This window comes from Cyanistes caeruleus, unplaced genomic scaffold (assembly GCF_971803275.1).
Source record: "Cyanistes caeruleus unplaced genomic scaffold, bCyaCae1.hap1.1 HAP1_SCAFFOLD_134, whole genome shotgun sequence".
Lineage (NCBI taxonomy): Eukaryota > Metazoa > Chordata > Aves > Passeriformes > Paridae > Cyanistes > Cyanistes caeruleus.
Window position 1 is genome coordinate 123387 of NW_028255931.1, and position 13878 is coordinate 137264.

General features: G+C 53.5%; 1 protein-coding gene across 1 annotated transcript; it reads left to right on the forward strand.

Moving 5' to 3' along the window:
* Positions 1–3009: 3009 nt before the first annotated feature.
* On the forward strand, positions 3010–13212 carry LOC147646009 (uncharacterized). Its single transcript, XM_086874010.1, has 11 exons — positions 3010–6328; positions 6784–6821; positions 7225–7729; positions 7938–8001; positions 8328–8376; positions 9386–9495; positions 10261–10378; positions 10772–10871; positions 11290–11486; positions 12391–12528; positions 12980–13212. Exons 1-11 carry the CDS (start codon positions 5581–5583, stop codon positions 13070–13072), a joined length of 2160 nt encoding a protein of 719 aa, XP_086730136.1. The 5' UTR covers positions 3010–5580; the 3' UTR covers positions 13073–13212.
* The last annotated feature ends 666 nt before the right edge of the window (positions 13213–13878 follow it).

Genomic DNA, 13878 nt, shown 5'->3' on the forward strand with positions numbered 1-13878 from the left:
ACCAGGTGCCCTCCTCACACTGCTGCCATTCACAACTTGATGCAAAAGATGCTTTCTGGGGATCTACCCACTCACAGAGGATGCAAACACAATTCTGCCTTGGGCTGGCAACAAGAGGTAGAAGGGAAAATGCTCAAGACATGGACGGTCCTTCTGCAGGGATGCACGGAAGCACCGGCCTGATTGGGGCAAGCCTTGCAGGAAATATCAAAGGAACTGACCTCACCCCCAGGGACTGGCTTCATGCAGGATGTGGAGGACTTGATCCAGTCAGAAAAACAAGGAGAAGAGGTAGAGGAAGCCTCTGTGAAATGGCTTCATTTTCAGGCGAAAAAGCAGCTTTGAGTTGCTGAAAAAAAAGGGCAAACATTACAGAAAATGTTGAAATATTTTGAGACCCATTTTGACTGAAGGCTTGTGGTGTATTGACTCTGAAAGGGTCCAGTGAATCTGAGAAGTAATGTTACTCAGGACTAAAATGGAGCTTGAACAATTCTTACAATTAACAGGGAATTGTAGGAGCTGGACTGAGGATTCTATCTTTTAGCCAGAACATTCTGTGACTTCTTTAGCCCCAGATAGTCTCAATGTTATGGTGTAGATATAAGAAAGAGAACAAAACTTAACAAAACTAAAAAAATAAAATGATTGATGCCCCAGCCATAGCTCTTGCAGACTCAGAAATCTGAATTGCAAGGGAATATTAAACAGGCCACCCCTGAGCCTGCACTGAAGGCAACGCAGCAGCAGCCAGGGCTCCCCAGCGGGGGAAGCCCCTGCGCCTGCCCACAGATCCTCTGCTCAAATCCTCGGCCTGGCCACCCTCCTTTGCCATCTCCAGCCACTGCGGGACAATCCTTGCTCTCACTCTTGCAGCTTCAGGCCTTTCTGTGCCTGCCCTCGCCACAGCTGCTGGGGAAGGCACCGGGACAATTCCACTCTGCCTCTCAATTACACTCACACTCTGCCCTGCCTGGGATTCAATTCTGGCAAAATAGACCAACTTGAAAATGGTTTAAAATCTTATTTCTCTAAAGGGACTTGGTTTGCCTTTGCCTTGGGGAAAGGAATTTTAAAGGGTTTTTTAAGGGATGTTCCACCACTCAGCAGAGATGAAATTAACATCTCCACAGACTGGGAATAGCCCAAAAGATTCCCCCCAAGATAACGACCATCAACAAAACATCAACACCCAGCAGCAAACATCAACCAACATCTTACCCCAGACACTGCCCCAGGCACAGCTGGAGACACCTGGTCTGGAAAAGGCTGAGCAGGAAATCCAGGAGTGCCCACCTAATTCACATCACAGGCACAGAAATCCGGGTGCAACAGGAAACCAAATCCTAACAACTCCACACCTTGAAACCAATGAACAATAAACCAATGGATTTCTATGGGGTCAGAGTGTATGAATTTAGGAAAATCTAGTCAAACTCGTGTGTCATGGAATGATTTTCTCTGCACACCCAGCCTAAGTGTGCATGAAATTATTCCTGTTGCACATTCTGGCCAGAATCAAGTAATGTCTTATTTTTCTAAAGACATTGTTGAAGAGTTTTTGCTTTTCTCAGTTTCAGTGAAAGGATTACACAGTTAGAGTAATTTTTTGTAATAATTTTACTTCTCTATTGTCGGTTCTGTTTGGGCCAGTGGTATGAGAATCAGTTTTAGTCCTAGGAGAATGAAAAGATAACACTTGATTGCTTTCTCATTTTTGTTTTATATTTGTACTTGACTCTTAGTCATGACAAAATGATGGTATGAGTTTTTTGATGTTCCCATTTAAACTGAACTTTCAAAACTAGAAGAGCTTTAAAGTTGGTGCTTTAACACATAAACAATTAGTAGAATATTGTTTAAAAAAAAATAAACAGCAGATCTGTGGGGGGCCACGTGTGAGTCATGGGATGTCTGCCCTGGAAGAGAAGCTTTGCTCCAGGCAGCCAGGAGAGGAGCTTTAGAAATGCAAATTAACACTGATGGCCCAAAGCCTGCACAATGGCCCAGGGGCTTCCTGGCTGCAGGAGGAACTGGGCTGATTCCAGGAAGGGAAAAACAGAGGCAATGAGTGAATCTGCTTGGAGATAGGGCCAGGGACTTGTACATAAGGCAACAAAGGGAGAAACCATCATTTTCAGAAAATGTTACTAATTGACAAGGACTGCTGCTCAGACCAAGTCCCGATACATTCCTGATCTTCCAGAAGAACGAACACTTCACAGAGCCAGGAATATCGGGTGTTATACAAAAAGGACATGCAGCAGGCGGATCGGGAAGGCTGAACCTTCCAAGCACCTCGGCCAGTGTTGGGCAAAGGGACAGGGACATGCGGCCGGGAAAATCAGGACAAAAACGAGGCCGCGTCCTCCAACAACTGGAGAGAGCGCACGGCAAATGCCCCATGGCCTCTCCCTTTGGGCAGCAATAAAGTCACTTGCACACCGCTCCTCTGGCTCCTTGGGCCACACAAACCTCTGGCGCCGGGAATTTTCCCGCCCGGCCCCGGGCCCAGCGCAGCCACCTCCGGCCTCCCGACACGAAGCGGGACGAGCCAGCGCTGCTCCGCCACCGCCTCCTGCCGAGGCCCCAGCGGCAAGGAGACCGCGGGCAGCCGCTCCCGCAGCGCCCTCAGCCCAGGGCCAACACGGGCCGGCCACGGCACAAGCCACCCGCCACAGCCCCCTGCCGCCCCCTCCCGGGCTCGCAGCGAGCCCCGAGCCCCCGCAGAACCGAGCGCGGCTCCCACCTGCGATGGCCGGGGCCGCCTCCGAGCTCCGCCGCCGCCTCACCGGGCTCCGGCCGCTGCTGCCGCCGCTGCCGGGCCCGCACAGACGCTCCGGCAATGGCGGCTCTCCTGCCCCACGGCCGCCCTCGGGGCGCCAGCGGGGCCGGGCTTGTCTCCGCTCTGCCCAATCAGCGCGCGCCAGAACCACGAGTGACGGCAGAAGCAGCCAATCGCAGCGAGCGGCGGGCTCTGCACACGGCACAGCCCCGCCCCGCGCTCTCAGGGCCCGCCCCGTGCTGCGTGAGGGGAAAGGCGGGGATGAGGAACAGCCCTGGAACGGGCCCGGCCCGAGCCGCCATTGAGCTCCCAACACAAACAAAGTTCTCCGCACCTCCCGGCCCGCCTTGCCCAGCCCTGGCTGCTGGGTGGCTCCGGCTCGGCGGGAAACTCTGGAGCCTCATGCACATCTAATTAGGAGCATCAGTGCATCGCTGTGATTTCCCCCAAAAAAGGGAACACACCCCCCCCCCCCTCCCCCCCCAATCCCCTTTGGCTGAGTGGAGGAGAGGAGAGATTTCTTGCACAAAACTCCCAAAATTACCAAAACCAAAGCGAAGCGAACCGGGACCACCCAGCAGCGCCTCTCTGCCGTCCCAGCTGAAGCCCTCGCTGGCTGCTCCAGGCTGGAGCGGCACACTGGGAGCACTGGGAAGGGGCCCCGGCTCGGGGCGCAGCCCCCGGGGCAGCCCCACGGCCCCCACGGCAGCTCCAAGGCTCCGCCAGCCGGGATGGAACGTGGGACAGGGAGCAGGGGAAGGGACGGGGATACCGGAGCCGAGGGAATACGAGGGACACCGGGGGCACTTCACGAGCATTTAACGCAAAAGATAAAATCATAAGGGAGACAAAAGCAACAGCACCTGTAGCACCATAGCACAGGGCCACACAAGGACATGTCCCACTGCTGTGGGGTGATGCTGGCCCGAGTCCAGGCACCCACCACAGCTGCTCTCTCACTGCCCTCCACAGCCACACAGGGAGAGAAAATTTAACCAAGGGTTCATGAGTTAAGGACCTGAGACTGTTTCCTCATCAAACAGAGTCATGGGCAAAACAGGTGATATGAATTGAATTTATTGCCAATAAGCTCAGAGCAGGAGAATAAGAAGACCCTTAAAAGCACCTTCCTTCCACCCCTCCCTCCTTCCAGCTCTGCATCCTAACCTGGCAGTGCAGGGATACAGGGAATGGAGGCATGGTCAGTTCATCTCCCAGGACTTTTCCTGCTGCTCAGGGACAGGAGTCTTTCCCCTGCTGCACTCTGGGATCTCTCCCACCAGAGAGGTCTCCAGGAACTTCTCCAACCTGAGTCCATTCCATGGGAGCAGCCCCCTCACAGTGCTGCAGCGTGGGTCACTGCCACGGGGTCAGACCTTCCAGGACAGGCGGCTCCAGCGGGGGCCCCTCTGTCCACAGGTGTCCCCTGGGGTAACAGCCTCATCTCAGGCATTCCCCTGCTCGGGCATGGGCTTCTCCAGGGGCTTTGGGTGTATCATTATTCTGGTGAATCTTCAGGGGCTGTCAATCTGCAATTCCCATTGTTAGTCTGTGTTCTGATGTATGTTCCTGCCCCTGTGTTCATCCAGGTGCCCATGGGGAGTCAGGAAGATCTGTTTGGTCAAGATTGAGCTCTGTGAGAAGCTCTTCCCACACTGGGGACACTCATAGGGCCTCACCCCAGTGTGGATGTGCCGGTGCCTGATGAGGGTGCAGTTTTGTGAAGCCCTTCCCACAGTCAGGGCAGTGGAAGGGCCTCTCCTCTGTGTGAATCCACTGACATTGATGAGACCTGAGCTCCTTGGAAATCTCTTCCCACACTCAGAATGCACTGGTGTGCCCCGAGGTTGGAGCTCCAGCTGAAGCTCTTCCCACATTCCAAGCATTTGTGGGGCTTCTCCCTGCCATGAGCTCTCTCCCCCAGCTCTGAGCTCCGGCAGGATCTCCAGATGCCTTCCTGGCACAGGGGGGATCTTTCCTCCTTGCAGCTCCCTGGGCTGGGTTTGCAGCCCCTCCTCATGCAGGATCTCTGGGGATTTTCCTCCTCCTCCATCTGGCCATGGCTTTGGAATGACAAATCCTGGTTTGGCGGAAACCAAAGTGGGAGTGCCTTGGAGTAGAGGCTCCACCTACCCAAGTCCATGTCTAGAGCTCAGCAGGAGTCTTGTGGCCATGAAAATCTCCAAAATATCAAGATTCAGCCCCAAAAAAGTGTCCCAGGATTTCCCCATCTCTTGTCTTTCCTATTTGGGATTCCAGAGGTTTCCCTTCCCTGGGATGATGGGGGTCCAAGGGCTCCAGGGGTTCCCCCTTCTCTGGGGTCCTCCTTAGCGATGATCCAGAGGCTTTTGGGGGTCCATGGGGTCCCTTCTCCCCTGATGCTCTGCTTTGAGATCCCAGGGATCCCAGGAGTCTCTCCTCTCCAGGCTCCCACCTCTCCAAGCTGCCAGGATCCCCCAGCTCTGGGATCGCCCCTCTCTGCTCTCCCCATTCTGGGGGTCCCAGGGGTTCCTCTCCTCTGCTCTCCCAGGGGTCCCCAGGACCAATGTCCTCTCCCAGCCAATACTGGGCAATGGCCACGTGGACCCCAAAGATCCCCCAAGGGGCTCAGCTTTGGGGTTCTGCAAGATCCAAACCTACACACACAGAGGGAAAAAACCTCCCAGGGACGTCAGACAATATTTGGCGCTCAATTCCGCAATCTGCAAGTTCCAAACACACCCCAATAAAAAGACCCTCTCAGGGACCCCCCTGACAGATTTGGGACCAGCTCCCCCTCCCTGCTCACCTGCAGGATGAGGTGGGGGCGATGGGCCCGTGGCCGGGGGTGCTGTGGACACAGGGGGCACTGGAACCTCCAGCTTCTCCTTCTATTCCTGTTCCTGCTCCTCCTTTTCCTTTCTCCCTCCTCCTGCTCCTCCTCCTTCCTAATCCCACCTCCTCCCCAGTTCTGCCTTCTGTATATTTACAGTGGAGAATTTTGCTTGTTTTTAGAACTAGAACAAAGATTCCAGATGGAACAAGCCTTGCTGGTTTTATTCAGCAGTATCAGTGACTACAGGTCGTCTTTGCTTTGGTTTGGTGCTGTCCTCGTTCCTCCTCAGTGCTCAGACTGGGCTATGGGGTGTCCTTGTTTGCTGCATTTTCAGAGTTCCTCTTGGATCCTTTGGGCAATAGGCCGTGCCCTGGGAGGATTCTTTGTGCTCCTTTGTGACACAGGAGAAGCTTCCAGGCGGTTTTTGGGTGAGCGGCTGCTGTGGTGTCACAGGAGCGTTGCCACGTCCCCGTGGTGTTCCCGTTGCTGTGGGACACGGAGGCCTCAGTGTCCAGAGTGGCTCTGGGCGCCTGCTCGTTGCCAGAGGATCCTCCTGCCCGAGGCATTCTCAGCAGCCAGCCCAGCCCCTGACGGGTGTCCTTCGGTGCTTGCAGGGGTACAGTCTGCAGACGTGTGCAGCGCAGCCAAAATGATGCAGCAAGTGGTTGCTGCAGTTGGCACTCTGTTCTCTGTGGCTTATTCGGGGTATTTTTTAACCCACTTGGCACGTAAGTTGAGGTTTTCCCTCGGTGCAGCCTCTGTGGCTTTGGGCTTGCTGTGTGCTTTCTGTTCTTCATCTGCAACGGAGTTGACTCTGTAACCAAATTGCCATGAGGACAGGGTTGGTTTGGGAGAGCTCCTGCCAGCAGCTGCAGCTGAAAAAGGGGGTGTCTGCAGCCAGCGGGGCGTGCACAGCATTTGCAATGAGGCCTGGGGGGTTCTGTTCCCTCAAGCAGGGAGTCTGTGGCAGCAGAGCCTGGAACTCCCTCCGTTTGCTGCTCCAGCCAAGAGCTGACACAGCCCAGAATTTTGTGCTGCTCTCTTGCTTGCTGTGTGAAGGGCCTGTGGCTCCTGGAGGGATGCTGTGAAAGCAAAATGCTCTCTCGGGCTTGCCTTGCTCATTTCCCACCACAGGCAGTTTTTTCCTAACAACATCTGGTTCACGTTCCCTCTCCCGTTGCAGGGCACCTCATGCGTGGATCCCAAGCAGCTCCTCCTTCGGTGAGTGGCAAAGGAAGCTTTGGTGTTCAGAATTGTGCAGCAAGTTGTGAGCTCGGCGTGTGGCAGCCAAGTGCCAGCCTGGGAGGCTGAAGGGAAGTTCCTGTCAGTGTCTTTGCAGCAGCAGCAGCAGCAAAGAGATCCCTGGCAGTTTTCTCTGTTTCTGCTGAAGAGCTTTTGAAGAGCTGCAGGACTGGTTTTGCAGGCAGAAGATTGCTTGCTGGCTTTAGCCATGCTGGAATATGGAATTCCCAACAATAAGTGGCAATGTGGGCTTTAGCCCATTGTTAGTTTGAACAGCTCTGAACCCTATTTCTGCTTAGTGCAGCTGGATGTGTAGCTGAGGATAAAGAAGGTGATAACTGAGATAGAACTTCCCGTCCCTCACGCTCCCGTCTGTCCACAGGGCACCAAAGCAGCATCAGCACCTCCTCTGGCTCCCTCTGCTTGCAAAGAGGAGGCCAAAGAGGAGGAAGAGAGCAGTGAACTTCCCGCTGTTCTGGGAGACGAGGGCGAACACCCCGCGGTTTGGGAATACAACGGCGAGGCTCCCGCGGTGTGTGACAAGGACAGTGGACATCTCCCGGTGTGGGACGAGGACGGTGGATGTCCCTTGGTGTGGGATGAGCATGGCCAAGCTCCCATGGCATGGGACGAGGATGACAGCAATCTCCCGGTGTGGGATGAGGACAGAGAACGTCCTGTGGCTTGGGAAGAGGAGGGTGAACCAGCAGCATTTTGGGAAGAGGATGAGGAACCTGCACTGCTTTGGGAAGAGGATGGAGAACTTCCCTCTGCTCCTGAAGAGGACACCGAAGCTCCCTGTGCTGCAGGATCCTGGGCTGAACATTCTGACAGCAGCACAGCCCTGCAGCCAGAGGGGAGCGGGGAGTGGAGCCTGATGCAGCTGAGTACGTCTGCTCTGTTCCTGTGTGCCAGAGCAGGGTGCTGTGTGTGTGTCTCAGCATCAGCTGCACCCAGGGTTGCTCTGCAGCTAAATGGCACAGGGTCATTTATTGTCCTTCCCCAGCTGAGAGCAAGGGGCTCCCGGCCCCAGGGAGTGGGGCTGCATTCTGGCTCTCATCTGAGAGGGAGCATCTTCCACCTGGTTTCTTTCAGGGAACACGGTGAGCGTGGGGGAGCCTGCCGAGAAATACCTGGAACTGGAGCAGATTGGCCAAGGGTAAGTGCAAGGCAGTTACTTCTGCACAAGCAGGGCCCAGGTATTTTGCTGGTGCAGGATGCAGTGAGAAGTCAGGAGAGCTCCAAACCCCTTCAGACACTGGGGTACGATGCTGCTGTCTCTCAGTGCTGATCAGAATTGATAACTGTGGTCAGAAGGCACCTTGCATGGCAGAGGGCTGGTGGCTGCTGTGCTGTTGTTTGAAGGGTGGATGCACTCGGGTGTTTTGTGAACGCTGCAGACAGCAGAGATCTCCTGTCTGGGCTGCCTTTCACTGCCAGGGCCTAAAGCGCTGCTTCTTTCTTCTCTGCTGTTTTTGTCTCCAGGGCTTTTGGAACCGTTTCCAAAGGACTCGACAGGGCCACGGGAGGAGAGGTCAGTGTCAACACGCCCAGCACGTCTGGCAGCTCTCGAAGGCTTTCCCCTCTGCTGGGAGCTGTGGCTGGAGCTGTGGGGCCCAGCAGAGCTTTCCTGCACAGGCTGCTCCTCTGAAGGCAGAGCAGGGTCAGCCTGCAGAGCACAGCTGAGACAGACTTGGTCCTTCTCAAGTGCCCAAAGGAAGGCAAGGAGGGCAGCGGTGTCTGTCAGAGCAGGACACGCTGGCCTGGTCTTCATGTCTAAAAGTGTGAATGCATCAGCTGGTGGAGACTGAGGCCAAATTTACCTTCATCCCAGCCTCGGACAGGAACACTATTTAGCAGTTTTATCATCCTGAGTTTCATCAGGATACCTCAAGGCCTAATTAAGGAGAGATCCTGCTTGGGCTCAGTTTGGGGTTTTAGTCTTACTGCAGCTGTTCCCACAGAGACAGGAGAGAAATGAGAAGATGGATGTGCAGAGCAAAGCTCTCTCCTAAACCCTGCAGCTGTGTTTGGGTCTGGTGTCAGTGGCAGCTGTGACAGGGATTATCTGAGCAATGGATGTGCACGTTTGCTTTGTTGTGCTATCCCAAACAGGGCAGGGACATTTGAAATCCTGGCCAAATGCCATAGAATTGCTAAAGGGTTCCCGGCTGTTTTGCTCTGTGTGCACGGAAACAGAATTACCTCCTGCTTGCAAAATGTGTTGGAATAATAATCCTAAGAGTGTTGAGGCCATTTGAGAAGACTGTAGGTGCAGAGAATGTTGTTAGAGCTTTGAGGCTGACAGCTGAGGGAGCATTTCTGCAGAGCTTACAGAGCCAAATGTCTCTGGCCATGAGTCCTGTAACAGCCCCAGCGAGCAGAGCAATGGGCTGTGGGAATGGCACTTGCTGAGCTCTGGTGTCCCATCCCAAGGCAGTTTGGCACAGCCCAGCTCGCTCGCTCCAAAAAGACTCGCTCCGTCTTTGCTGTGGCCTCCTGCCACAGACTGCTCCAGTTAAAGGTCTGCAATGTCCCTTCAGGTGGCCATCAAGAAAATGAGTCTCAGAGGGCACAACAGGGAACGAGCTGTGAATGAGGTCGTGGTCCTGAAGGACAAGAAGAACCCCAACATTGTCAACTCTCTGGACAGGTGAGTGCTTCAGGTCTTCTCCCGTGCACGGGCCCTGCGTTCATCTTTCCTGGCATCCCCAGTCTGTAGCCTGTTCTGAAAATGCCTGACCCGGCCATATCTTCCCAGAACAACAGCCTGGCACTTCACTCCTTCCATGTGCTTTTGTTGCTTTGCTTTGGCTTTTTCTTCAACTTCACCCCATTTGCTGTGTTTTACAGCAAGTGCTGATAAACCCTGGTAGAAATTATTTTCCTTGGCTTCTTCTTCCCAGCCCTGTCCCATTGCTGCAGATGCCAGGAAGACCAGGTTCTTGTTTCCAGAAATGCCTCATTTGCCCATTTTTCCATGGTCCTGCTTGTTTCTGAAGGGACTTTGTGCAAGGTTTTCCAAGCATTTGACTGCTTTTGCCCCAAGTGCTGCACGGCCTCCTCCCCTGGATAACTCTGGAAGTTGTGTTGCCTTGTTCCGGAGGGAATGGTGGAACTGATGAGTTCAGATGCTGAAGCAGCTGGGGACAAGTGTTGTGGTTCCACATTGAGCTGGGCTGTTGCTAAAGTGCATTTTTCACCTGCTTGCCATCTAAGGCCTCTCCTTTCTCCCGGGTGCCTCCTTCTCCTTTAGACTGTGCAGATTCCAAGGCCTGTGCAGCCTGGCAGGAATGTCTCTCCATCTGATTCTGTCCTCATTGACAAGTGACCTGGGAACAAAACTCCACTCTGGGCTTTTCCCTGGGGGAATTGAGCAATGCACATTCATCTCTGTGCCATTGTTCTCCTCTTCCAGCTTCCTTGTTGATGGAGATCTCTGGCTGGTGATGGAATACATGGATGGAGGAACTTTGCAGGACGTTGTCAGACAGACACGCATGGCTGAAGGAGAGATGGCAGCTGTCAGTCAGGAGGTGAGGGATCCTGCTTGTGCTTCCCATGGCTGGGACACCATGGTCCTTCCAAAGAGGCTGTGAGAGCAGAGTGGCTCCATGCTCAGGCCTTTGTTTCTGTGTTGGTTTTATGAGCTGGAGAGGAAAGAGCCTCTGAAGTGAATGGCCTGCAAATATCACTGCATTTCTACTCTGTTCTTGTCTTCTTTCCTGCTGTTGTGGTACTCTCTGTCTTTTTTGGATCTGATTTCCTGTTCTCAGCTTTGCCTTGAACCTTTTGCCTGGAGCTTGTCTGCACTGCACTCCTGGGCTGTCACAGCAAAGTTGCTGCTGGCAGAATTCTAAACTGTCCTTTCTTGTGTGATATATTCCAGCCTCTGATTTTTTCCCCTCATGTTTCTTGTTGTCTCTCAGTGTCTGCAGGGCCTGGATTTCCTCCATTCCATCCGGGTGATCCACCGAGATCTGAAGAGCTCCAACATCCTTCTGGGAATGGACGGCTCTGTCAAGCTGGGTGGGTGTTCCTGGCCAGGCACGGCGTTCCCGGGGTGCGGCTGTGGGGCTGCTTCCCAGTGAGGGCCAGAGCCCCACAAGTGCTGCTGGTGGCACTGCCCAGCCCCTGCTGCCAGCTGAGAGCGGCTGCCCCGTGCAGAGAGCTCAGGAGAGGAGCAGGCTGTCAGGAGTGCCTTTGCTCTGGGTATGGCCCTCCCAGAGGGGCAGGAGTTGCAATCTAAAGCTTCAAAGGAAATCAGTAAAGCCAAGCATGAAAGCTGAGGGCTTCTTTAAGGGTCCACTTCCATCTTTCCTTGGCTACAGCCCTGAGGACATTTCCAGCTGGATTCAGCACTGCATTCCCAGACTGAGAGTGGGGAATCTTTGTGCTTGGTTTCCTCATTGCAGCTGCCTTTGACAGTGCTTGTTTCTGTCCTCAGCTGATTTTGGCCTCTGCGCTCAGCTCAGCCCTGAGCAGGACCAGTGCAGCTCCATGGTGGGCACTGCTCACTGGATGGCCCCAGAAGTTGTGACCAGTTCTCCTTACGGCCCCAAGGTGGACATCTGGTCCTTTGGCATTGTGACCATCGAGATGGTGGAAGGAGAACCTCCTTACTTCCAGCAAACGGGGGCCATGGTAAGAGGCAAATTCTCCAGGCTTTGCAGAGGCCTGTGAGCACAGGGTGACCCTGCACTGGGAGGAGCAGCTGGAGGTTTCTGCACATCGCAAAGGGAATTCCCACAGCACCTGAGCCTGAACACAGACAAATATTCTGCAGTCTCCAGCAACAATTTGCTTTGGCATTTAAGTTGTTGCAGCTCTTGTGAGGATGACCCAAATACATGAAGCAAGTGCATCAGCTCTAATGCTGTCTTGCAGAAAACCCCAAACCAACCCCAACACCCACACCCAAACCCAACAAGTTTTCTGGAGGAGTTTCTAAAAGAGGTTTTGTGAGATGAACTCCCCCTGGCTCTTCTCACTGGGAAACTTGTCTAAAACATGAAGATGATTGTTTAACATCCCCACACTCTAACATATTTCTTTCCTTCCTTTTACTTTCTCTGTGTCACCAAGCCTGAGCTTTCAGCCACACAAACCTGCTGTTCCTTGCCTGGCAGTTTCTGGCATGGGGCATCAGGAATGCTTTTAACTTGAGGGTCAGTGGCACTGCAGAGATGCATTTGATATAAGAATCCCTTGAAATAACACAGGCAGACCACACTGACTCTTGAAAATGGCCTGTAAAGCTGGTGTCTGTATTTGGAGAAGCAAAATGGGCTATTTCTGATGGAGGTTCCTACTGACAAAGTCAGCCAATGCAATCGGCTCTGAAGGCAAGATCATTTGGATGTTGCAATGGCTGTGGCTGCTCCAGGGTTTGGGTTTTTTGGTTGGCCCAGAAGAATGAGCTGTGAGCAGCAGCATCTGTGCCAGGGAGGAAAGTGCCCGGGGAGCTGGGGCAGAGAAAGCGGGCTGGATGTGAGCACCTGTGGGTGTGGAGGAAGCTGTCAGAGCGCTGTGTTTGCTTTTCCTGCAGGCCCGCGCTCTGATCCGGCAGAACGGGAGCCCGCAGCTGCAGGAGCCCAGGCGCCTGTCGGCTCTGCTGCGGGACTTCCTCGAGTGCAGCCTGGAGCCGGACGAGGAGCGGCGCTTCTCTGCCCAGGAGCTGCTGCAGGTGAATGCCAAGCGGCTGCGGGGGAAACGGCAGCGCCAGGGAGGGCTTTTCTTGTGGGGCCCCCTCCCATCATCTCCAGTCCCGCTGCTTTTCACACGCAAAGCCAGCAGAATCCTCGCCTGCTTTGGCTTGGCAGGCTCCTGTCGAGCTCATCTGGAGCTGGTGCCCCGCCACGAGCGGGGACATCTTCAAGCACATCAGGTGGCTCAGAGCCCTGCCTGACCTGAGCCTGGATGTTTCCAGGGAGGAGCCACCTCCCACATCTCTGGGCTCCCTCTCTCAGTGTTTCCCCACTCTCCTGCTACAGCAATTCTTCTTTACATCTAATCTGAGCCTGCTTCCCTCTCTTGACTTTCAAACCATTCCCCTTTGTCCTGTTGCAACAGAGCCTGTGAGGAACTTGAGTCTGGAAAGTAACAGTTCATTTCTTTCTTTTTTATCCCTTGGGCAGCACCCATTTTTGTCATCAGCCAAGCCTCTCTCCAGCCTGACCCCTCTGATCACTGCAGCAAAGCAACTGAGGGAGCAGCGCAGGAGGAGATGAAGCCCTTGACGAGAGCTTTTCATTATAGTAGTTAGGAAAAGTAGTTAGTTATGTTAGTTAGGACTGCTAGTTAGTTAGGGTAGTTAGGACAGCCTGTTTGTTATGGCAGTTATTTGAATAAAATCTCTGTTAAACCTCAATCCCTTGAGGTGTCCTGTCCTTCTCCCGCTGTGCCTCAGCTGCCCGGAGCACTGCGAGGGGAGAGCGGGCCCAGCCTCGCCCAGAGCTGAGCCCCAGCAGAGCCTGGCAGAGCCCAGAGCAGCCTCGGCATCTGCAGAGTCAGCCTGGAAGGAGGCGCTTGGAGCCTTCTGGGCTGCAGCCGGCTCTTGCTTACAAACTGTGTGCGCTGGAAAATGCCTCTGGTTCTGCGGGAGGGCAGAAGGGGCCCGGGGAAGGCCCAAGTGCTCCATGCAAGGGAAAAACCTGCCCTGTGTTTGTGATAAAGAACTATGTTGTTGTTGCCCTTTGCTATTATGTGCTGGCTTTTCCAAATTATTATAATCACAACGATTTTGATATAGTACAGTTTGTAATCACTTCTAACTGCTTTTGATATAGTAGTGTTATAAATGACTTTCAAATTTCCAAACAATCAAATTTAATTAATTGATAACATAGCTTAATAAATTGGATACAAAATAATAAAAGAATAGAATTTAGTAAAAGAATACAATTCAGTAAAAAAGAGATACAATTTAGTAGATATATTCAGATGCATATTTATATATATGTGAATATAATTGGCCAGTGGTTACAAATGCTTAAGGCATAAGTAAAACTGACGGGGTGTAGGGGGGACGCTTCTC